A 25999-nucleotide genomic window follows, 5' to 3' on the forward strand; every position below is an offset into this window, starting at 1 on the left:
GAGAGCTATTACATTTCAACTTTAATAAAACGTCACTGAATTGGACTGAGAAAGAATACACATCTGATTCAGTACACAGTATCAACAAATATTCGAAGGTATAGTTTTGTTACATCAAATAAAAAGAGCAACTCATTCCAACTGCTGAAGAAGTAGTAAGTAGAAAAGGCTGCAGCACAAGAGTATTAACAACTTACAGACAGATGACAAACATACCCCTTCCTATTCATCAAAACAATTCAATAATCCTTATTATCTCAGCCCACCCAGAACTGTAATTGTTTTAGCCTGATGTAGCTTCCAAAAACTAAATGTTTCTCAAAACTGTACTATCACATTAGGAGCTACCGCAACATGAAACAAACAGGTAACTTATTTCAGACCTTAGCCAGTTTTCATGAGTATTTGTCATCTCCAACTTCAGTTCACTCCAACATTCACTTGTAATAAACAGGACATTGATTAAAATTAGCCATTTCTCAAACCACCACTCTGAAATCAAAGAAATGGGTAATTAAGCTCATCTAAAACAATCATTCGAGCAATGGTGAAACATCCTGGAATTATGTCCTCAAATAAACAGCTCTGAGGCAGATCAAAAAAAAAAAAAAAAATTAAAACCGCTCTACCCCAAGCACCAATATTGGAGGCTAAACAATTGTACCTACAAATCCTCGGTGACAGGTCTTTCCCAAGAGAAAATCCTAAGATTTTAAGCTTTGTGACTTTACAGAAGGCAGGTTGGCTTAATGAGGAAATATTACCTTTAATAAAAAGACAATCAAAAATATTTTACTTTCATCACTTACTCGGCATTTCACAGATCCTCAACATGTTTTGAGGTAGGTTAATTATTAGCATTGTGTGTTACAAAGGAAAACTCTGGCAGAGGCTCTATCACTTGCCCCAGACCAGAGCAGGAGCCTTGCCTCGGCCAGGAGTAACATGGTGTCTCCGACCTTCCCGCTGTGTAAACTCTGTGGTGATAGCTTGCAAAAAAATCATGGAAAAACAACAACAACTACAGAAGACTAGGTATTACAGAAATTTTGTTTTGGAATAATCTAATTTTTAAATCAGTCCTACAATAATTATACATATTATGGAATAACCTACTTGCCCCCATTATATTTATTTATATAGAACATCCTTAAAATTACATATGAGCACATTACTGATTTTGCTGTCTTTCTGCCTTGGTGGTGAGGAGCAGGAAGATAAGCAGCAAGCTTTGCTCAGGGTGTTAGGCAGCCTTTAAATGTAAGTGCTATGCTCAAGCACTATCTACAATGATTTGGGGTCATGGCAAGACAAAGATGAAGAAAATAGTATCATCTTGGGCTGCTAGTGCTCATTATCATGCTACAGCATTAAGACATGGAATGAGCTCAAAGAGTTTAAAGTCTGTTAATTAAATTTCTTATTAATCAAATCAACCAAAAGTAAAAATTAATTATTTTTCTTAAAGTGACACCCACAGAAGCACAATATCTAATTAAATATTTCTAATATGAATGTGTTCTACTTGTTGGGTAAATTGCTCTAGTTGTAGCAAGTCTAATTCACTTAGCTCATCATAATGCTTAAGGTCATTTACCAGGATTCAGCTCACCCTGACACAGGTTCCTGGGCCAGTCTTCTCAAGTAGATGAAAAAGTTCCTTTTATTTAAACAACTGTGAAATATTAATAGTAATACAGGATTAAGAGTGCTTATCTAACAACTGAGAAATTATAAGGAAAAACCATTATTGTGCTATAAAATACAGCATTCAGCAGAACAAATTTTCAAGAGTAAGAATACAGACACCTAAGCTGCCAAATAGACCCAACATCCCAACTCCACTCAAGTCAAAGGAGCAAAAAAAAAGGGGGGGGGGGGCACAAGCAGGGGAGGACAAGATATTGAAGCCTTTTATTCTAGCATCTCCAAAGTTATCTGTGGAAGTAAAAAGCTTCTACAATAAAAAAGTTTATATATATCACATGAATTGCAATTTTCATAAAAGTCAGGATGAAATGTTCTGCATAGGACAAAAGATATGCCTCAGCAACATATCATATTTGCACAAGTCCACTCAATGTCATGGGTATTAGTAACAAATGAAAAAGCTTAAGTCTATGGCAGACTAAGTAAGTATTTCAGAGTTTGGTATTCTATAAGCCCAAGATTGTAAACAACTCTTACTGTACAAAAACTATAATGACAAAAGACTTTTGTGTAGGAACTCTTGTACTTCTAGTTGGCACATCATCTACTTTTTAATGTGAAATTAAAAGACATTTGTGAGAGGTTGTGCAAAATTATTATATTTACAAAAATGGCACAAAAATGAATCCAACAGTCAATGCACATGCACACTTCACTCACGCTGTCAACAAAAGGTATTCTGACAGTATAGAGATGAATAAGAATACTACCTTCAACAGCAGCTATTAAGCACTAGTCACATAAGTTACATCAGAATGGGCAAATATTGCCCAAGTAAATTTCTATTGTTAAAGCTGAAACAGGTTTAAGGCCATTGAAGTTCAAGCAGAGATACAAATCTTTCAGGGCCCCATCTATTTGTTTGTGTTTCAAATATGTGACCTTTCTCCCAACTTGTAGTCTTAAATTTCTGGTTTACAAAGTCCAAAAGGAAAATACAGAAGAAATTAACACAATAGAGGTTACATTAAATAAAAGTAAAATACAAAGCTATAAGGAAAGCCAAAATATTAAAATTGTAAAGCTTGCTTGTTGTTAGACCAGTCCTACACTAAGAGTAAGATAATATACACAATTTTTAAGTAGATTATGTTGCTCTAACACGTCCTTTTCATCAGTGCACTGTTAAACTGCTCCAAAATTCTACATATTCCCTTAGAGGCACACACAAAGCTGTCAGTCTCAGATGACTTAGTGAATTGAAAGGAAATAAAAAGTTGAGAAGTAACGTATTAGGGAGAAATAATGGGAATTAGAAGCTTCGTGCAGTTCAGCTCTTTTAGTCAGCCAGCCAGCTTGCTAGCAACAAGGGATGGTTTCCGTTGCGGAAGATCCTGTGGAGTGGGAATGTGGTCACCAGTGACCTCCGTCTTATCCGGGGCTGCAGTAGGAAGTTGCTTGTTCTTCATTTTTGCTTTAGCCATGTTGTAATCCCCAGAATCAAAATATTTTTGCTATAGGAAAAGTAAAAAAAAAAAAGAATTCAGACTACAGTTTACAAGCTTTCATGTGCAAACATACTGGTTTAAGATGGAGATGGGAGGCCACACTGTCAGTGTAAGTATCTAGTCTAAAAAACATTAATTAAATAAAATACCTATGTCCCTGTAGTAAGATCTAGCATAATTCAAAAGGCAAGAACCCCTTATTCAGACTTAGTTGGACCACTCTGGCTCCAATACAGAGCTCCACATCAACCACTGCATCAAGCTATCTGGAAATGAATAGTCCTGGACTTAGTAAAATTCGCACCTTTCATTTACTAATAATCAGGCTGAAAAGCTTGCTTAAATGATTTTGAAAATAAAAACAAATAATTCATCAATTTGCATTTGGAATGTGCCACCCATGCTTGATTAATCTTATAGTTGTTAAACTATTATTTATAGTTTCTGGTCCTCTGTCATCTAGAACAAGCATTTCTGTAATAATTTAAATCATACTTATTTTAACTAGAGCAGTTCATTAAAACCAAAGTTAAGGTTAAAATATAAATGCTACAGTAAATGGAAGAAATAAACTTCTCACCAGAAATACATTATCACTTAAAATGCACATCCCTATGCCTCCTTCATTTTTCCATACATAAACACTGAATAACTATCACTCACTTTAGCTGGAGGAAGATGGTAACCATATCCTTTATCACTAAAACACAACTTGTGATGAAAGCTAAAAATCAACTTCAATATGGCTAATAAATTATCTGTTCCAGATTAAAAATAGATTAATTTGCTTGGCTCCTTACTTACACCTATTAAGTTAGCCCACATTTACTGAGTGCCTGTTACACTCTCTGAGAAGTGTGACGGGGAGGCACTGTGTGAGAGCTGGAGAGAGACACAAAGATGGACACCAGTCAGGTAAATCAGTTATTACACTATGATAAACATACGAGGTGCTGTGAGTACTCAAAGGAGGGTGCCCTAACCTTGGCCTGGGGTGGCAAGTGAGGAGTAATTCAGGTATGAGATGAGGGCCTGGACAATGAGTGAAGTGGAAAAAAATGTGTGTGTTCTCTCAGGGACTTTGGGGATGCCTCATGTGGTAAAATGAAAGAGCTGGGAACTCATAGCTTAGTTTAAGATTGCTGAGCAGCCCAGGAAAAGTCTCACTGACTGTCTTCTTCAAGGGACTTATCTGGCCAAAGCCCAGAGGGTATAAAGCTAGAAGTTGTCATGATACATGCAACACACAGAGCAGTACAAGGAAACTCAGACCAAGCCCTTCCAAGGCTTGAAGCTTTATTCCTACCTGATGTTTTAAAATGAGTGGGGGGGGGGGGGGGGCGGGTATGTCTGATGCACTGTATTATATTAGAAGTGTGGAGATGCTTCTGAGGTTTAATAGCCTCTGGAGGAGGACACAACAGCCTGCCAAATTTCTTACTGAGTCAAAAGCACAAAGTGAGAAATTTAACACACAGTGCAAATTTTAGGCAGAATTTTCCCAAGCCAGTGTTTCATCTGGTTTTTTACTGATACTTATTTTCTAGTAAGTAAAAATGCATCATAAAGGAATATCACTAACCTGCAGATTAGGCTACACTGCTTGTGGAAAAGGAACCAAATGTACTTACTGTGACTAGACACAAAACTAAAATCAATGCTTAACAATTAGGACTGCCCTAGAAAACAGGCTACTGCAAAAGGCAGTATTTCATTTAGAGATTCAGCAAAGACAATTATGCAACAAAGATGTCAGAAAAAAAAATGCTTTAGGTGGAGTGTACTAGATCATTGCTCATTGTTTCTTATACTGGAATTCACATATACAGTCTCAGAAAGGGATATTAGTTGTTCTTAACGATTTTTAAATTTTGTGAGTTTTTTTTCTTTTTTTTAATAAAGATCTTTTCAAATTCGCAAAGCATATTCTTGATCTCATCTGGATGACAATCTAGTAAAAGCCTCCTCCCACCCAAATTAGGGGCCATACTTACATCAGTATTTATACTTATACTGAGAGTAAGTGAACACCTATTAACATTTAATTTTTAAAGCTTTGTTTCCTTAAACTAGATCTTCAGTTTTCTTGGGACTTCATAAACAAGTATGAAAAATACAGACTAGACTGCTGCTTGATATCTCTCATGGCTCTATGTAGCCACTGTGTACATGGTCATAACATAAAAAAAAAATCTCAAATACAGGTGTCAATCCTTGACACACTACATTAGCATTAATGAGTACAACAGAAAGGGATCTTACAAATAATATCTAACCCAACCTTGTCAAATGAAGAACAGTTTATAGGTGCTGAGGTAACTTGCAAAGCTTATGTCTGAGGAAAACTTAAGCCCAGGACCCTGCAACACAGACTCCTACAGCACCCTTCAAGAGCTCACTTTCCAAATTCTACATAATTAGTTCTTAATTCAGCTGGCATTTTCTCCATTATCAACTGCTTACATCTACAGTGCCAACTCCAAGATAAAGCGCATATAGATTCTGACTTGAAGATACTTAAAAAGTCATAAATAGTTGAAGCTACAGAATTACAAAAACAGTACAATGTTAGAAGAAAGCCTCTTAACACAGGCTTGAGAACGGCAAAAGAAAAAACAATGTTTCCTAAACACTAGTAATCAGACAAATCTCAAATTCAAATAACTCAATACAGAAGATTGTGTAATTCATTTCGTAACTAAAAACTCACTTGATGGTATAGTTTTATAATTAGACTCAGTACATATACATTGCTATACTCATAATAAATATGGTTCTCATCTTTTTCTATTCTCATATTTATAATCTGTTTTTAAATGAGCACAAAATAATCTATCTTGTTGACTTTTCACAACATATTTAACCATTTCTCTGCTGCTGAATAGTGGCACTGCTTCTAACTTTAGTGAAAACTACAAGGAATATCTTCAAACCTTGAAGACTTTTCTCCTTATATTATGTTCATAGAAGATTGTTCATTCAAAGAATGTGAATATTTTAATAAATCTTGATTCATACCACTTTCCAAAATAAGAGTAATCATTTTAAATGCTAAACATAGCAAACTTCAACTTCAGTCTCACCAAATCCCAAAAACAAATCCACTGCCATAGAGTCCAGCTCATAGGGACCCTACAGGATAGAGCAGAACTGCCCTACAGGGTTTGTAAGGACCCGCTGGTAGATTTCAATTGCGGACCTTCTCATTAGCAGCCGAGCTCTTAACCACTGTGCCACCTGGGCTCCTAACCTTCACCAGTGGGTATTACTTTAAATGTATGTCTAATTTAGTTGTATGTATTTTTTTTATACCACAGTCTCACTGCTCTAATTTATGTTTCATTGATTTCTATCATGGATAAACATTTTTCTCTGTATATAATACTTTATTTCCTCTGTTAAAATCCTGTATCTATAGGCACCTTGCAGCTACCAGCCACTCCATGGAAACCCTATGGGGCAGTTCTACTCTGTCCTATAGGGTTGATTGAGTCAAAATTGACTCAAAGGCAATAGGCTACAGGCACCTTACTCTTTTCCTTGTATATCTGAAAGATCCCCTTAAGTATTGTAGATATTAACTATCTTATTTCTGATGCTACAGAGGTTTTACATTTTTATATATTTAGTGTAATTCTTTCTTGTCATTCCTATTATTTCAAAGCTGTGAATATTTTTCTTTCATGTTAAGATAAAAATATTCTGTTTTTCTGCCACTTTTAAAAATAATTTATTTAAATACTTCAAATATTCCTTTGGAATTTTTTTTGGGGGGGGGAGGACAATCCATATGTAACTATAGTGCATATGTTCCCGTATATAAACACACACACATACTGACACATTTCTGTAAGCAAGCAGAAGATACTAGCATATTTAAAGCATTTATTTAAGGAGAAACTTGATTTGGCATCAGATTCAATAAACAATTCTCTTCTGTAAATATTATTTTATCCTTCTCTGTTCCCTGTATGGTAGGAAGGGTTTAAAAACTTAAGGAACAAATAGGGCCATCATCTGAATTCAGGTATCATTGATGAGAAATAATGGTTTATACCTCACAAAGCATGGCAAGGTTTTGAAAAAAAAATTTTCAGTAATTTGAACTACTAAAATTACAATGTACAAATTGTATTAGAATAACTCTGACTGTGAAATGTGGTATTAAGATGAGAGTAAGCTGTGCTTTTTTAAGTGATCATTTCATCCAAATAAAAATTATTTTAAGTTTTTCGGTGATGTATGGGAATCACTTTTAAAATAATTAGGTAAAAACTTAAAAATATGGGTAGGAAGGATAAAATAACAAGTAGCTACTATTGAAGGCAGAATGGTGTTTATACACACATGGGGTAGGTTTCAACTATATGTACATTTTCTGTCTTACAAAGATAAAACTGAAATAAATATGGCAAAATATTAACATTGAATCTGGGTGGTGGGTACATGGGTTATTACCTGTAATTTTGTTTCAAATCATTTATAACTTAAAAAATGATAAAGGAGTTGTGGATTCTCATACATATTTATGAACAAACAGTATAAAATACTAAAAAAATGAAATATATATGACTGTTAAGGTACAGAACTATATATGCAGACACCCATTTCACAATCTCTAGCAGCACGCTGAATTCATAGTGAGTAAGCATTTAAAGATTACACAGGAGAACTTACCCCTTTCTGTAATCGTTTCCTTAAGAAATCCGAACCTCCAGGCTTTTGTCCCAGATGAGGATACCGTGCTTTTAATTTTGCTTCTTCAGCTTTCTCTGGATTAGTCACTTTATCTTCCATTTCCTGAAAAATTTTTAAATAAGTTACTTCTCTATTACATCTCAGTTATTTAAAATAATTCACCTTTTAATATCAGGATTCCGATTTCAGTTGTCCAATGCCAAATAACACACCATCTAAGAAATCAAGCACAAAAATTTTTAAAACATCTCTATCTAATTTTTCAAATGATCCATGTGATAGCTCTATTATAGCTGTGATGCATGTGTAATACCCCACACACTGGAATAAAATATCAAGATAGCTCAGCTCTGAAGTCCTGCTTGCCATTACTTTCCAGTCATGTATATTTGTAGTTAGTCACCTTCTATGGAACTCTTCAGTTCTTTGTCTATAATTAGAGAATTATACTGTTAAACAACAAAAGATCTTTTGAGCTTTTGAGCTCCTGCGTATCTAAAATCATGTATGATTTGAAGCTCCTAAAATTCCTTACTAGAAATTAACAGCAGCCTACTTACTAGTACACTTTCCCTGAATAAATTAATACAGGATACTTGTAAAGGAGAGATACATGATGTAATCTTTGTCAATCCCTATGTCTGTTTATACTACCTAATTTCCCCCCATACGTTTAACGACAAACTGTTCTTCATGTCAAAGATCCCATTATTTAACGTACTGAAAACCTGTTTTCTGACCAAGGAATGTCAGTATTTTAACTCTGGTCAATTTTAATACCAGCCTTGATAAAGTCTACCTTCTTTCCAAGAGCCATATTTTACCAGGAAACAGTGTATCACTTTATGGCTAGTACTGTAGAAGAAAAAATCTAGAAAAACAAACTTGCCCTGAGATGGGAAGCTGGGCCCACTTTGTAGCTAATAAATCACATCTGCACACCAGCTCAGCAAAATTATAGACCTCTACATATGTCAAGACTGACAGGTTATTCATCATTAGTAAAAAATAGGAATGCTGAATCCAAAATGTCAACTCTACTGTTCTAACACAGCAAGTAGATTGTTTATCAATCTAGGAATTAAACAACTTCATACAATTTTGCATACATTTTCCTCAAAATTAATCATATGTTTTATAAGCATCTTTATTTACTTTATATATCGTCAACATTTCCTTCATCTTGACCAGTTTCCTCATGTGTTTACATCTTCTTAGTTTTAGTCTTGGAAGGTTTTGAAATAAAGCTGCTGCTGTCAAGTAATTTTTTCTTCTACGGAACCCCCTTTTATATGTATTCTCCCTTTCTGCTTCATGTGTTCTACTTTCCTCCTTTTATGCTGCAATGTTTCATACATCTATGTTGATTTTCACTCTTTATAGTGGTCACATCATTCATTCACTTGATGTACACAATATTGAACAGGTGTGACCAGCCTGAGCTCACTGTAAATAGCAGAGGTGATTCTGACAGTCTTTCCATTCAAGAAGGTATGCTGCAGAGACAGCGCACATGTGAGGTATGTGATACAAATCTGCCACTCCCATGTTGGTCTCAATCTCTAGGTATATTTCATAGTGTACACTCATCCACACACACTGTTTATCATTCTAAGGTTTTAAAATTCAGTCCCTATAACACAAGTCTACTATACCTCAGCTGTCATTAAGAATAAGCCATCTGTCCCAACTCTGAACGAAAAAGTGAATACATGACCTCCAAAGTAATTTATGCCTTCTCTGGAAATTTACAAGGGTGATTTTAATTATATACGATTTTCACCTTACTAACTTTAGAACCTAACCCCCACGTAAGATATGACTGCACTGTATTCATCAATAAACCTGGAAAAATAATTTAAGTTTAAGGTTACCAGTTTAGTACAGGAAGATGAGCTCGGTCACTGCACAGTATCTCTTGCAGCTCCTGCTTCACTGCAAGCATCTCCTGTGTGTGGCACAAAGCTGTTCCTAGCGCTGCAACACAGAGGTGGAACGGGGAGGAGGGACCTACTCGTGAGTTTCCCTGTACACCTCCTTTTCATTTATTGACTATCTCGTTATCTGACATTTCGCATTTACAATAATAAAAAATCTGACTATTTTGCACATTAATGAGGCAGCGGAGAGGCGGCAATGGCCATGGAATGTCCCCTCCCTTGCGGAGGGTCTCTGGGCAGGCTTCAGGAAGCTGGGTTGCACTGCCTGTGCCCTCCACTCCCTCCTACCGGCCCACATCTAGGTGCCACCCACATCTAGGTGCCACCGGGTGAGCCCAGCCTCCTCCATGCATGGCCTCTAGGCTGATGCGCAGGCAGCACTAAGCCAGCAGATGCCTGTTGAGGGTTCCCAGCTCCTTTGCAGCCTGAGGCCCTGCAGCTCAAAACTGCTGTGGGGTGGGAAGAGAGGAAAGAAAGAAGCATCAGCGATGGTGTTTGGAAGAAATGTGTGCCAGTTTAATCCCAAAGTGAGCCAAGCTGGGCCTGAAGCCTCCACCTGGGTGGCACCAGATGTGCTGCCAGGCTCCCAGAGCCATCAAAGAAGCCCCAAGCCTCGGTAACTCGCCAGGTCTAGAGGGCAGAGCAGGCTCCAGACTGGATCATGAACACAGGGCTTGCAGGGGTGGGAGTGGGGCCCTGGAGGCAGCTCTGAAAGGGAAACTCTGACCCAGCACAGAAGAAAAGGCAAGTGGTTAAGCCAAGGGCCCCCCAGTCACACAGCCCAGCTTTGTCTCCTCCAAGCCTCCTTCTCCACAGAGGAATAATGCATAACTGGACTCATCGCAGTGACGAGCACATGAGTAAATCTTCACTGTTATTATTTCTACGATCATGTTTTCTAAAAAAAAATCGGACAAATGGATGCTCTGAAAACAGGAAAAAAAAAAAAACTTACATTTTCACATAAAGTCCTGGTCTTTGGAACCTGTCTTAGTAATCTAGGGCTGCTATAGCAGAAATACCACAACTGGATGGCTTTAACAAAGGGAAATTTTACTCTCACTCTAGGGGGCTAGAGGACCAAATTAAGGGTGACAGCTCCAGGGGAAGGCTTTCTCTCTCCCATCCCCCACCCCACCCCCCTCTCCCCCCTACGGTCCAGAGAAACTTCTCAGCGCAGGGACCCCAGGTCCAAAGGATAGGCTATTCTCCTGGCTCTTGTTTCTTGGTGGTATGAGGTCCCTCTGTCTTCCTGCTTGCTTTTCTCTTTTACATCTCAAAAGAGACTGACCCAAAACACAACCTAATCTTGCAGACTGAGTCCCTTCTCACTAACTGCCTCTAATCCTGCCTCATTAACATAATAGAGGTAGGATTTACAACATTTAGGAAAATCACATCAGATGACAAAATGGTGGACAATCACACTATACTGGGAATCATGGCCTGGCCCAGTTCACACACATTTTCGGGGCACACAATTCGATCCATAACCAGAATGTAATGATAGTAAGGAGTGGTGTACAGCTGTTTTAAAATTATTTTGGTTGAAAAGGACTCCAAGCTGACTGCAGCCCTCTATCCCAGCACATTCAAATTAAGGATGTTAAGGAGCCCTGGTGGTACAATGGCTAAGTGCTCAGCTGCTAATTGAAATGTCAGTGGTTCAAACCCACCAATGACTCCTGGAGAAAAGACCTGACAATCCGCCCCTGTAAAGATTACAGCCTAAGGCCTGGGGACCATGGTTTCAGGGGACATCCAGGTCAACTGGCACAACAAAGTTTATTAAGAAATGTTCTGAATCCCACTTTGATGAGTGGCATCTGGGTCTTAAAAGCTTGCGAGTGGCCACCTAAGATGCATCAATTGGTCCCAACCCACTTGGAGCAAAGGAGAATGAATACCAAAGACACAGGGAAAATATTAGCCCAAGAGACAAAATGGCCACATAAACCAGCGACTCCACCAGCCTGAGACCTGAAGAACTAGTTGGTGCCCGGCTACCATCAATGACCACCCTAACAGGGACCACAACAGAGAGTTCCTGATGGAGCAGGAGAAGAGTGTGGAGCAGAACTCAAAATCATGTAGAAAGGCCAGACTTAACAGTGGCAGTTATGTTAATGAGACAGGACTCAATCTACAAGTTTGGGCTGTGTCTTGAGACAATTTCTTCTGAGATAAAAAAAGAGAGAAGGGAGCAGAGAGACAAGAAAGCAGTGCTGCAAGCAGCACACATCCTTTGGACTCAGGGTTCCTGTGAGGAGAAGCTCCTAGTTCAGGGGAAGATCGATGACAAAGACCTTCCTCCAGAGCCGACAGAAAAAGCCTTCTCCTGGAACTGACGCCCTGAATTTATACTTCTAGCCTACTAGACTGTGAGAGAATAAACTTCTGTTTATTAAAGCCATCCACTTGTGGTATTTGTTTCAGCAGCACTAGATAACTTAGACTGACTAATAAAACAAAATGAGACTAAATGGGCACACCAGCCCAAGGGCAAGGATGAGAAGGCATGACGGTACAGGAAAGCTGGTAATGAGGAACCCAAGATCAAGAAGCGGAGAGTGCTGACATGTTGTGGGGTTGGCACCAATGTCACAAAACAGTATGTGTGTTGTTTAACGAGAAACTAGGTTGCTCTGTAAACCTTCATCCAAAGTAAAAAAGTAAAATAAAACAAAAGAGCGCAATGCTCACAGTAAACATTTTTTTACTAACTGAGCTAAACCACTGTTTGATTTAAAGATGACTTCAGGGGATTAGTTTTGGTTCAAGGCTTAAAGATTATCTCAGGGTGACCACTATTATAAGAATTCAAGAAAAGGTTTAAACACAGATGAAAACGCTCTATGACAGTTCCGAGCGGGGAGGGAGGGAGAGGAGAATTCACTAACTAGATAGTAGACACGAATTATCTTAGATGAAGGGAAGGACAACACACAATACCGGGGAAGTCAGCACAACTGGACTAAACCAAAAGCTAAGAAGTTTCCTGAATACAACCAAACACTTTGAGGGACAGAGTAGCAGGGGCAGGGGTCTGGGGACCATGATTTTGGAGAACATCTAGGTCAAAAGGCATAACAAAGTTTATTAAGAAAATGTTCTACATCCCACTTTGGTGAGTGGCATCTGGGGTCTTAAGAACCAGCGAGCAGCCATCAAAGATGCATCAACTGGCCCCAATCCACCTGGAACAAAGGAGAATGAAGAACACCAAAGACACACGGAAAATATGAGCCCAAGAGACAAAAGGGCCACATAAACCAGAAGACTCCATCAGCCTGAGACTGGAAGAACTAGATGGTGCCCAGCTACCACCAATGATGGCCCTGATGGGGAACACAACAGAGTCCCTGATGGAGTTGGAGAAAAGTGTGATGCAGAACTCAAATTCATGTAAAAAGCCCAGATTTAATGGTCAGACTGAGACTTGCAAAAAAAGAACCACTGCCATCGAGTCAATTCAGACTCACAGCGACCCCATAGGAGAGAGAATTTCCTGCCCCATAGTTTCCAAGGAGCGCCTGGTGGATTTGAACTGCTGACCTTTTGGTTAGCAGCCATAGCACTTAACCACTACACCACCAGGATTTCCAGACTGAGAGTGGACGAACCCCCAAAGCCACGGCCCCCGGGCTCTGTTAACCCAGAACTAAAACCATTCCCGAAGCCCACTCTTACGACAAAGATAAGACTAGACTATAAAACATAAAATAATACTCGTGAAGAGTGTGCTTCTTAGTTCAAGCAGATACACAAGATCAAATGGGCAGCTCCTGTCCAGAGGCAGGGTGAGAAGGCAGGAAGGGACAGTGTGACCCTAATACTCCCCAGCATGTTTTCTCCTTTTCAAAACAGGCAACTGAGAGAGAGCTTGACATAACTAACGCCATGATGAACCTATAAGTTTTTCTCCTTCTTCTGCTTGCCTCCTCCTTTGCATACCTGTTAACAACTTTGTTCTTCGTCCTATCTGATGCAAGTAACTTTGTTTTGTTCTGTCCGATCCCCTGTGACTTACAACCCCCCAGGGGAAAATCAGAGCCCAGGTGTCTGGTATTTATCTCTTTAGTCTGACTGTCTTTGGTCACTATCCTGTAATGAATAACTCCTCCAGCCAGGCCACCTGCGGACTACAAAGACACTTCTACCCCTTGTAAATTTCTACATCAACTCTAATGTAAAACTGCTTTTTCCGACTCCACGGAGACAGCCTGCTGGGTCCAAGTGATGTATACATCCCCTTAATAAACTTTCTCACTTTTTCTGACTTGGATTAAGTTTCACTGACTCGACTGCTCCAGGGCACAGACTCTAATCAACAGGAACTGGTTGAATGGACACAAGAAACCGGGGTAGAAAGGGGGAATGTGCTGTCATATTATAGGGACTGCAACCAATGTCACATAACAATACATGTTTAAAGTTTTGTACAAGATGTTAACTTGAGCTGTAAACTTTCAACTAAAGCACAATTAAAAAAACAAAAAAAGGTTACAGCCTAAGAAACTCTGTGGGGCACTTCTACACTGTCCTACAGGGTTGCTTTAAGTCAGAATCATCTCTAACGCACACAACAACAAAACAATGGTGTTCCACAATACAGGCGAGGTCAGCACAACTGGACTAAACCAAAAGCAAAGAAGTTTCCTGAATAAACTGAATGCTTCGAAGGCCAGCATAGCAGGGGCGGGGATTTGGGGACCACGGTTTCAGGGGACATCTAAATCAACTGGCATAATAAAATCTACTAAGAAAACATTCTGCATGCCACTTTGGAGAGTGGCATCCAGGGTCTTAAACGCTAGCAAGTGGCCATCTAAGATGCATCAATTGGTTTCAACCCACCTGGATCAAAGGAGAACACCACCAAGGGAACAAGGGACAGAAAGAGCCACATAAACCAGAGACTGCAATAGCCTGAGACCAGAAGAACTAGATGGTGCCTGGCTACAACCAATGACTGCCCTGACAGGGAACACAACAGAGAACCCGAGGGAGCAGGAGAGCAGTGGGGTGCAGACCCCAAATTCTCATAAAAAGACCAGACTTAATGGTCTGAGACTAGAAGGACCCCGGAGGTCATGGCCCCCAGACCTTCTGTTGGCCCAGGGCAGGAAGCATTCCCAAAGCCAACTCTTCAGACAGGGATTGGACTGGACAATGGGATGGAGAGGGATGCTGGTGAGGCGTTAGCTTCTTGGATCAGGTGAACACTTGAGACTATGTTGGCATCTCCTGCCTGGAGGGGAGATGAGAGGGTAAGGGGGGTTAGAAGCTGGTGAAATGGACACGAAAAGAGAAAGTGGAGGGAAGGAGCGGGCTGTCTCATTAGGGGGAAAGTAATTGGGAGTATGTAAACCAAACCAAACCCAATGCCATCGAGTCTATTCCGATTCATAGCAACCCTACAGGACAAAGTAGAATTGCCCCATAGAGTTTCCAAGGAGCACCTGGTGGATTCGAACTACCAACCCTTTGGTTAGCGGCCACAGCACTTAGCCACTATGCCACTAGGGTTTCCTGGGAGTATGTAGCAAGATGTATGTAAGTTTTTGTGTGAGAGACTGACTTGATTTGTAAACTTTCACTTAAAGCACAACGAAAGTTAAAAAAAAAAAATGGTGTTCTAGGTCCCCAGGTGGTAAAGGGTTTTTGCCCTTGGCTACTAAGTTCTCAGTTCAAATCCACTCACCAGCAAAAGGAAAGAGATGCCTGGCAATCTACTTCCGTGAGATTATAATCACTGAAAATCCCATGCAGCACAACTCTGCTCTTACACACATGGGTTGCCATGAGGCAGAAGTCAAAATCAACTCAATGGCGTTGGGTTTTAATGGAGTCCTACATTTCCATTAAAACCATTCAGCTTTCTTAGGGCCAGGAATTGAGAGCTCGCCACCTCTTTGGTTATCAGTTCTCTGTATCCAGAGATCTCTAGGTACAGCCACTTGACAGCGGGGGCTCTTGCAGGGTCAATAGCGTTCTGCAATCTGATCTCTGGAAATATCACTTTATCCCCTTTTGCTCCTGTAGCCCTTCTAATAGTTTGTAACCCAATTCCCTAATTACAGAATCACATCCCTTCTTGTTTGAAATACCCAAAGAGGTTTCTGTTCTCCCAACAGGACACTAACTGATCAAACTGGTAAAATCCACCGTTAATTCCCATGTTGTTGTTGTCGTGTGCTGTCAAGTCAGTTCCGACTCATAGCCACCCTATGTACAACAGGAAACATGGCCCTGTCCTGCACCATCCTCACAATTATTGCTATGTTTGAGCCCACTGTTAAAGCTACTGTGTTAATCCATCTCACTAAGAGTCTTCCTCTCTTTTACTGACCCTCCACTTTACTAAGCATGAAGTCCTCCAGGGACTGGTCCCTCCTGATAACCTGTCCATTCAGAGAACTGGCTAGTTTGGTCTGTGTGCTGAGAACACGACATGAACGACGCCTCACAATCCTCACTTCCAAGGAGAATTCTGACCGCGCTTCTTCCAAGACAGATTTGTTTGTTCTTCTGGCAGTTCATGGTATATTCAATATTCTTCAGTATCATAATTCAAAGGCATCAACTCATTCTTCTTCAGTCTTCCTTATTCACTGTCTAGCTTTTGCATGCACATGAGGCAAGTGAAAATACCATGGCTTGAGTCAGGAACACCTTAGTCTTCAAAGTGATATATTTGCTTTTTAACACTTTAAAGAAGTCTCCTGCAGCAGATCTGGCCAGTGCAATACATCATCTGATTTCTCGACTGCTGCTTCCATGGGTGTTGATTGGGGATCCAAGTAAAATGAAATCCTTGACAACTTCAAAATTTTCTCCATTTACCACGATGTTGCTTATTGGTCCAGCTGTGAGGATTTTTGTTTTCCTTATGTTGAAATGTAACTCTTACTGAAGGCTGTGGTCTTTGATCTTCATCAGTAAGTGCTTCAAGTCCTCCTCACTTTCGGCAAGCAAGGTTGTGTCATCTGCATATTGCAGGTGGTTAATGAGTCTTCTCTAATCTTCATGCCGCATTCTTCTTCACGTAGTCCAGCTTCTTGGGTTATATGCTCAGCATTAAATAAGTATGGTGAAAGGATACAACCCTGATAAATACCTTTCCTGATTATTCCTACAGTCATATTCAAAAATGCAAAGCAGACACAGAATTTGATGTGACTGCATGTTCCTGAAGATCCTTCGAAGAATTCCTTAATGTGCACTTCAACTGGAATGAAAATGATCCTCAGAGAGATTTGAGATACAGGGAAAAAAAAAAAAAAACTGAAGAAACTGGTGTATACGCATGTACTGACAAGTCAATTTTCCAATCTGAATGTCTTAATATATGGGTTTAAAAAGGACAGAACAAAAATATTATACAATACCAGTGCTCTCAAGTCGATTCCGACTCATAGCGACCCTATAGGACAGAGTAGAACTGCCCCATAGAGTTTCCTGGCGGATTCGAACTGCCGTCCCTTTGGTTAGCAGCCATAGCACTTAACTGCTACGCTACCAGGGTTTCCAAAGTTTTTTATTAGGTGGAAAAACCCTTGGCTCGTCTGGGATTTGAACCCAGGACCTCTCGCACCCAAAGCGAGAATCATACCCCTAGACCAACGAGCTGCTCCTGTTGTACAATAGCATGATAAAATTTCAAAGGTAGCCAGTTAAATAAGAGAAATAAAATAACGACCAAACTAATTTTTTTGTTGTTTTTGTGTGCTGTCAAGTCAATTTCAACTCATAGCAACCCTACAGTGCAGAGAAGAACTGCCCCACAGGGTTTCCAAAGAGCAGCTGGTGGATTCAAACTTTTGGTTAGCAGCCTGAGGTCTTAACCACTTCACCACCAGGCTCCATCCAAACTAACGGTGGGGGTAAAATGGAAGAAGGAAATCAATTTTAAAGGGGAGGAGGGCAAGAAAGGAGAAAAAAGCATAAAAAGGACCAAAAAGCAGCAAGATAGCAGAAATCCCAATATGTCAATAACCACAATAAACATAAATGGACTGCTATGTTTTTAAACATAATCATAGCAGTCCGTAAGGATACAGGTTGAAAGTAAACAAATAGAAAGACATACCAGACAAACGCTAACCAATAGAGCTAGCATACTTTTCAAATATCAGATAATGTAGACTTTAAGATAAGAAATATTATTAGGAGTACTGAGGATCTAAATATATATGCCTCTAATAAAAACAGGCTCAAAATATATAAATCAAAAATTGACAGAACTACAGGGAGCAACTGACAAGTCAACCAGCATAAGAGATTTCAACAAACCTTCAATTATAGATAGGTCAAAAAGACAAAAATACTAGTCAAGATATAAAAATGCTGAACATCGTTAACAAGCTTGATTTTAATCCTGCACCTAACAATTAGGGAAAGCATATTCTTCTAAAGCACAAATGGAAAAACTGACTAAATACTAGGCCATAATGTACATCTTAACAATTTTCAGCCAGAACACCATCTATGACTTCAATTCATTAAAGTCAATAACAATATATCCAGAGATCACCGTTCAGCCAAATTATAAACAGGCCTATCAAATAAACAAGAACGCCTGTGAAGAAAGTGCTCCTTTGAACAATCATCTATATGAGACCAAAAAGGCAACATATGCCCAAAAACAAAGATGAGAAGGTAGGAAGGGGCACGGAAACCAGACAAAGGGAAATGGAGAACTCAGTGGTGATGGGCAGAGTGCTGACGTATTGCAGGGACTGCAATCAACATTACAGAACAATCTGTGTATAAATTATTGAATGGTAAACTAATTTGCTCTACAAACCTTCACCTAAAGCACAATTAAAAAAAAAAAGTCAGTAACGACAAAAGTTATAAATCCTTACCATTTGGAAATTAAAAACACTAAGTAACTCATGGTTAAAAGAAAAAAAAAATCATGAGACAGAGAATGCCCACTATGTTAAGATGGGGGTTGCAAGAGACAAGAAAGATCTTCCACTAGCACCTCTGGCTGACGGCTGATTTGAACTTCTAGCCTCCAGTACTGAGAGACGATAAATTTGCTTCTACAAGCAAAAAAAAAAAAATCATGCAAATTAAAAAATACTTGGAACACATTGATAATAAAAATTCCATATATCAAAACTTGGATACACAATTGGTCTCAATCCACCTGGAGCAAAGGAGAATGAAGAACACCAAAGACATACGGTAAAGGCAAGCCCAAGAGTCAGAAAGGGCCACATAAACCAGAGACTCCATCAGCCTGAGACTGGAAGAACTAGATGAGATGGTGCCCAGCTACCATGGATGACTGCCCTGGCAGGGAACACAAGAGAGAATCCCTGATGGAGCAGGAGAACAGTAGGATGGAGATCTCAAATTCTCATAGAACAACCAGGCTTAATGGTTTGACCAAGACTGGAGGGACTCTGGCAGTCATGGTCCCCAGACCCTTTGTTAGTCCAACACTGGAACCATTCCCGAAGCCAACTCTCCAGAATGGGATTGAACTGGACTATAAGACAGATAATAATACTAGTGAGGAGTGAGCTTCTTGGCTCAAGCAGACACATAAGACTATGTGGGGAAGTCCTGTCTGAAGGCAAGATGAGAAGGAAGAGGGGGACAGGAGCTGGATGAATGGACACGGGGAATACAGGGTGGAGAGGAGGAATGTGCTCTCTCATTAAGAGGAGAGTAGCTAGTACATAGCAAGGTGTGTATAACTTTTTGCACGAGAGACTGACTTGATTTGTAAACCTTCACCTAAAGCACAACAAATAAGTAAATAATTAAAAAAAAAAAACTTGGATACAGTGAGCATCCCCTAAGAAATGATAATTAGAAAAGAAAGTTAAAACTTAATGAGTTATGCATCCAATTTAAGAAGTTAGACAAAGAAAGGAATTCCAAGGAAACAGGAGAAAATAATAAGCAGAAATTAATGAAACAGAAAACAAAGATACAACAGAGAGGTTCAACAGAAAGGTAAATGACAGGTTTGACTAAGAAGTCTTTTAAAAACACATGCCTGGTTTTGAAATTTTATTCTCCAAGACATCTTGGTGTTTATACAGCAATTTTACTAGGTTTTAGAAACAGATGCCAGAATTAAGTTGATTTGTTTAGCTAAGCTAACACTTTGGGGTTGGGGGCGGGGGGCTAGGAGTAGGAGATCATCGTTAGAATTCTGAAATTTGACTACAGGCTATAAACTGGGAAAGCAGAAACCAGAGTATCATAACAGAGATACAGTCGAGTGATGCATTAAAACAAACAAAAATACTGAAAGACAGTATTTTAAAAATGATAGTTGCCTCTTGGCAAGTACATAGACACCAAAATAATCTTCTTGATATACCCTATACCTAGCACAGGGCCCAACACATTTATCAATGTTAGGTACTCAAATCTGTGTGAATTATACTATTGAAATAAATTAGAAATCCTTTCTTTAAGTAAGTATGTTATAAGTTATAAATACATATGTATAAAGAGAATACTCAAATAATCAACGGTTATTTTGTAGTTAATTACAGACTGATAATAAGTCTGAATGATTTATACCACTCTCCAGCCTTCAGCAGAGAAAAGTTACACAGCAACATTAGCAATAAAAATCTTACCACTCTAAACAAATTCTCCTCTATCTGCTCAGCAAATATGCTCACTGATGTACTGATTGAAGAATAAGTAGGAAGGATTAATGAAAACCAACAAATCTTTGTGATATTGCCAGGAAGCTACCAATAATGTATCAACCTCTATGGAAAATTACTGTTGTCCTATTAAGTTCTTGCTGCTCACCCCATGCCTGCCATAAAAGTCTCCTGAATTAATGAATACAATGTAATCCAGTTGTTTATAAATAAAACTAAGAAATTTTCTAAACCCCTGACAGTTTCACCATCAGCTTATCTTTGAAATATTTCATGTTATAAGACAGCCACTTGCAGGTTAAAGGACAGAGGTTGTAAGTATTGAAGTCTTGCACAAACAATATTAGCAAAGCTGACAAACTGCTGCCTAGCAAACACAGCATGCCAAGACAGGAGAAACATTTTAAAACTTTTCTGAGGCTTAACTGTAGACTGCTAAGAATCAATGGTTGCACACAGATAAAACTAGCCTGTTTTCTGAATGGAAAAAGCCTTTTAGTTATCAGAGGGAGTGTGAAAACAGTACCAGAAGACACCAATATTAACTGCAATTTTTAAGAACTGAATAGAAGGCAATTTATATCCACTCTTTACTAATAATATATGAAAGTATTTTAAATAGTTGTTCTCCTCCTCTTCTACCTCCACAAAGGCATGAAGCATATCTTTCAAACTGACAGAAATATTTTAGCTGAGAACTGTACTTTAGTTAGCCTTTTCCAAGGTACTAATCTGATGAATCTTATAATAAAACCTCTAGAAAACTTGCTGTTGAGATTTTCTTAAAAAAAAAAAATTTTAAACCACAATTATATATGAATGTGTATACACACACATCCCTCTGGTTTCATTCAGATTTCTTAAGTGAGTGTAATGGTTAATTCATGTGTGAACTTGGCTCAGCTATGGTGCCCAGTTGTTTGGTCAAACACTAGTCTAAATGCTGTTTTGAAGTATTTACATGTGATTAAATCAGTTGGCCTTCACCAAAGTGTGAGTGGGCCTCATCCAATCAGTTGAAGGCCTTAAGAGCAAAAAGGGAGTTTCCCTTGGGGTATAGTCTGCCTCCAGAGTATATATAAACATCTTGCCAAAACTCCTCCACTCTACCTGTCGCCAAAACTATGGATTTTTTTTTTTTTTTAATATTTCATCATGTTTTAGGTGAAAGTTTACACAGCAAATTAGGGTCCCATTTAACAATTTTCATACAAATTGTTCTGTGACATTGGTTACATTTTTCACAATGTGACAGCATTCTCATTATTTCCATTCTGTTTGTTCTGTTTCCATTAACCTAGCTCCCCTGGCCCTCTTTTTCATCTTTGCTTTATGGTAAATGTTACAGCCGGTCACATACAGTTCACTGTTTATGGGAGCATAGTACTCACAGGTGATAATGTTTGTTTTATATGCCAGTCTGTTATTTGACTGAAAGGCAACCTTTGGGAGTAGTTTCAGTTTCAAGTTCAATGGATATCTTAGGGCAACAGTCTCAGGGGATTCTCTAGTCTCTATCAGTTAAGTAAGTCTGGTTGTTTTTAGGAATTTGAGTTTGGTTCTACATTTTTCTCCCATTCTATCTGAGACCTTCTATCGTATCCCTAGTCAGAATTATAAACCTATAGATTTTGGGACACAGGACTGCAGGAATCTCCAGCCTATTGCCTAACTTACGGATTTTTGATTTGCCAGCCCCCTATGATTGCATGAGCCAATTTCTTAAACCAATCTCTCTCTCTCTCAAAACACACACACACACAGTCCGTGGATGGTGCAAACAGATAAGTGCTCAACTACAAGAACAAAAGGCTGGTGGTTCAAAACCAGAGGTGCCTTAGAAGACAGGCCTGGCGATCTACTTCCAAAGAGTCACAGCCTTGAAAAAACCTACAGAGCAGTTCTACTCTGCATGCATGGGGTCACCATGAGTCAGAATTGACTCAACTGCAACTATATATATACACACACATACACAGAGCCCTGGTAGTGTAGTAGTTTAAGCACTCAACTGCTAAACAGATGGTCGGTGGTTTGAACCCACCAGCCACTCCACAGGATAAAAATGTGGCAGTCTTTACAGATTCACAGCCTTGGAAACTCTACAGCGTAGTTCTACTGTCCTACAGGGTCGCTATGAGTTGGAATTGATTCAACAGCAAAGGGTTTGGGGTTTTTTGTTTTTTTGGTTATACATACACACGTATATACACACAGAAATATATATCTTACTGGTTCTGTTTCTCTAGAGAGCTCTAAGACATGGGTCGGGTCAATTCTGACTCGTAGCAACCCCACAGGGCAGAAGAGCACTGCCCCATAGGGCTTCCAGGAGCACCTGGTGGATTCCAACTGCCGCCCTTTTTGGTTAGCAGCCGTAGCATTTAACCACTATGCCACTAGGGTTTCCATATATATTTTATTCGTTTTGTTTCTCTAGAAAGCTCTAAACCATGAGTCTAAGCAAAGGTTTTTATATAATCATGGTCTATCCCTCTCTTAACTGCAGTACGAGCATTGCCATTCATATTGCAATAGTCCTTTGGCAATGGTTTCAACACAACAGTTCTGCAGAAAATTCATTCAAGCAACATTTTCTGAACAATACCAAGTACTATGCTAGGTGCTAACGCAGAAAAGATAAATGAAGCAGGGTTCCTGAGCTCCAGATGCTCATAATGAAAATAGAATGATCTGTTTTAAGTTCCCACATGACTCTTCCAACCCTCAGGACCAGTGTATACGTGTCTTAGCTTAGTGTTACTCAAAGTGGAATAGATGGATGATATAACCATGAGGTCTCCACTAAAATTTTAAAACGTTTTTTGTTTTCACTTGGTTTCAGCAAAACACCATGCCACACTGAATTAAAAATTTAGAAGTTTACTGGTTTTGTTTGTAATTTTAGTTTAGAGTGGTGTAAAAGCTAACAGGAACTCATATTTATTTTCGTGTTTGTACATATTTAATTAACATATCATTAAAAAGTAGGGGTCTGTATAGTTTTTTTTTCCTCTCTACAAGGGTGTACACACTCAAGGTACAAAAATAGTGACTTAGGTCTTACTCTGTGCGGAGTCCATCTCTTAATTTTTCAGAAGCAGTAAGTTAAACTATCATAAAACTCTAAGTATTTCAGCTGAATACGTTAATTGAAAGGTCAAATGGGTGCAAAGACAATAACCCCATTTTTTAGGCCATCTAACTGTCCTCCCAAATAGAACAGGTGACTGGCCCTTAGGAGTACAGCAGTGACTCTGCACATTTTCCTAACGTTAAGGCGGTATCCACGCTTATAGCACTTAACATCTACAACCAATCCTTGATTCAAGTAGGGACATTATACTCTTAACACACTTTGGTATTAATGACAGTAGCAGCAAAAACCAAAGGATCTGAAATAAAATTATAATGTAGATAATACAAAAAAACACTCAAGTCATTCTTAATATTATTAAAGGATATAACATCAAGCTGTTCAAGTAGTTCAAGAGTTTTTTCACTGAAATGTTCCCCAATAATGTGGTAATCTGACCTATTGTTTACACTATTGCTGCTTCCTTCTTTTTTCTTCAGTTACTTTCTTCACGAGTAATACTTTAACAGAACCATCCAACTCAGGGAAAATTAAGATGGTTAAGAACATACGGAATGAGTTTATAACAGTAATCTAATTTCTAACCCAATTAGGAACATGAAAAAGGAACATGAGTGCAACATTAAGGAGAAACCCTTACAAAGTCCAAGCATTAGACCAAGTCCTATTTATGATAATGACATCTGTTTTTTGTTTGGTTGGTTGGTTGGTTTTTCAGAAAACGTGTTGGTAACTCACCATAAACAATTTAGGAAACAAAATACCACGGACATTTTCAGCCAGCCACACGTACCCAGGGAGGGTAGGTCACCAGAAATAATTATGGTGGAAGGGGCAAGAGCTAGCCTAGATAAAATATACAGTCTCTATAATCGTTTTTTGTTGTTGTTGTTTTTTTTTTATAATCGTAATTTGAGCCATATTGATTTCTGGCATACTTCCCCACATTCGAAAGATATGAGTTCACAAAATACTCCTTTTTCCAAGAAAAATCTGATCAACTTAGTAACAAAAAAATTAATTCAATCTTCCGATTTTTAATCAAGTGCCGTACGCGCATCCTACACGCTAACACTTTTGAGCAAACACATTATTCACCTCATTTAAGCCTCACCAAGAAAGTACCATTATTCCCATTTTACAGATAAGGAAACTGAAGCCTGGAGAGTTTAGTAACTAAGGTGACGGGGTTAAGAAGTCTTGGAACTGAAATTTCAACCTAGGTCTAACCAGGGGCCCTAACAGGAGATGTCGCGTTTGAAGTTAAGAGCACACATATAAGTAAGTCGGAAACAATTCAAGAGAAAAATAAAACTTCTTAATTAAAGTGAAGTTGACCAAAAAAAAAAAAAAAAAACCCTTACCTTACACTCATAAGTACTGAGTTCTAAGTTCTTGTGTATATTTAAGCGAATAACGCAACACTCGGATGAGTTTGAAAAGGCACGTTTGAGGAACGTCTTGGAGAACGCTCAAACTCGCAACACATTGGTACTAGTCAAAAGAGTTCTTGCGGGAAGCCAATTTTGGAATGTTTTGACTTCACATACAAAGCAGGTTGAAACACCAAGCACTCTGCACCAAGCGCGTCCAGACCAAATTCCGGGAAGCCTCCTTCTCTACGCCGCAGGAATAGGCCGCCTCAACACCGCGCCCCCTCGACGTCCGGCCGGGGGCAGAGATGACTCTGGGCCTTTAGTGCTCCCCTGGCCCACGCCCCACACACGCTCACCTTCTGCTCCTCCACTGAGGCCGCCTCGGGGATCTCCGCGGACATAATGCTCCCTTCTGCAGACGAGACGCCGGGAAAAGATGCAATTACAGGATGGCCGAGGCATTCGGCCACCGCCGCTGCCTCAGGCCAGGCCGCCGCCCGCCCTGCTCTCTGACGCCGCCGGGGGCCGCCCACGCCCGTCAAAATGGCCGCCGTCTTGTGACAAAACGGAGTCCCGCGGAGCGGCAGACGGCTAATGCGGCCCGCCGCGACCCACCCGCCCCTCCCGCGCCAGTCCCCTACCTTCCTAACTCGGTTTCTCCAGCTCTGCGACGCCGATGCACTTCCTTTTTTCCTTCACGCGGCTCGGGCCTTACCTCACATCCGCCTGTGACTGCGGGATGCTTCCTGGGAATTGTAGTTTGTAAGTGGATCCGCCTCTCCACACCTTCTCGGGCCTATTCCGGTCCTTTCTGTTCCGGGAACTGAATGATTTCCGCTTCAGCCTCGCCTTATCCTGTTTTTAGTATTTGGCTATTGTTGTGGAAAAATTGCTGAAGACGAAATATACTCCCAATTCAGAAAAACTCCACGAATATAGAAGAGAAAGAAAAGTTTTATTATTGAATAAGCATTAAACCAGAAAGTGATGCAATAACAGGCAATCCGTTAAAGAAATTGCAAAAACAAATCTTATCCTTTATATAGCTGAGTTGATACAGCTCATTACATTCATGCTTAAG

At 39.5% G+C, this 25999-nt stretch overlaps 1 protein-coding gene and 1 non-coding gene across 5 annotated transcripts; both read right to left on the reverse strand.

The window, feature by feature from the left end:
* ARPP19 (cAMP regulated phosphoprotein 19) lies at positions 1-25649 on the reverse strand. Of its 4 annotated transcripts, XM_049903619.1 has the most exons (4): positions 25560-25649; positions 25275-25330; positions 7836-7958; positions 1-3164 (listed from the first exon to the last, which is right to left on the reverse strand). In XM_049903619.1, the coding sequence occupies exons 2-4, from the start codon at positions 25317-25319 to the stop codon at positions 2994-2996; spliced, it is 339 nt and encodes a 112-aa protein (XP_049759576.1). In that variant the 5' UTR covers positions 25320-25330; positions 25560-25649; the 3' UTR covers positions 1-2993. The 4 variants fall into 4 exon arrangements, with proteins under 4 accessions (XP_049759576.1, XP_049759578.1, XP_049759575.1 ...); XM_049903621.1 differs by lacking the exon at positions 25275-25330 and having other exon boundaries at positions 25560-25645; XM_049903618.1 differs by lacking the exon at positions 25560-25649 and having other exon boundaries at positions 25275-25487.
* Positions 17357-17428, reverse strand: TRNAP-UGG (transfer RNA proline (anticodon UGG)). Its single transcript has one exon. It is a non-coding gene; the product is annotated as a tRNA-Pro (tRNA).
* Positions 25650-25999: the final 350 nt, after the last annotated feature.

The sequence above is a fragment of the Elephas maximus genome, chromosome 12 (genome assembly GCF_024166365.1).
Source record: "Elephas maximus indicus isolate mEleMax1 chromosome 12, mEleMax1 primary haplotype, whole genome shotgun sequence".
NCBI lineage: Eukaryota > Metazoa > Chordata > Mammalia > Proboscidea > Elephantidae > Elephas > Elephas maximus.

What these genes read in the sequence shown, in the direction of transcription:
- ARPP19 (XM_049903619.1), bottom strand. Translation starts at nt 25,319, where the DNA reads ATGTCCGCGGAGATCCCCGAGGCGGCCTCAGTGGAGGAGCAGAAG. An exon ending in CCTCAGTGGAGGAGCAGAAG is followed by an intron (nt 7,959 to 25,274) that starts GTGAGCGTGTGT and finishes AAAATTTTTCAG; the next exon opens with GAAATGGAAGATAAAGTGAC. An exon ending in GGAAACGATTACAGAAAGGG is followed by an intron (nt 3,165 to 7,835) that starts GTAAGTTCTCCT and finishes CTTTTCCTATAG; the next exon opens with CAAAAATATTTTGATTCTGG.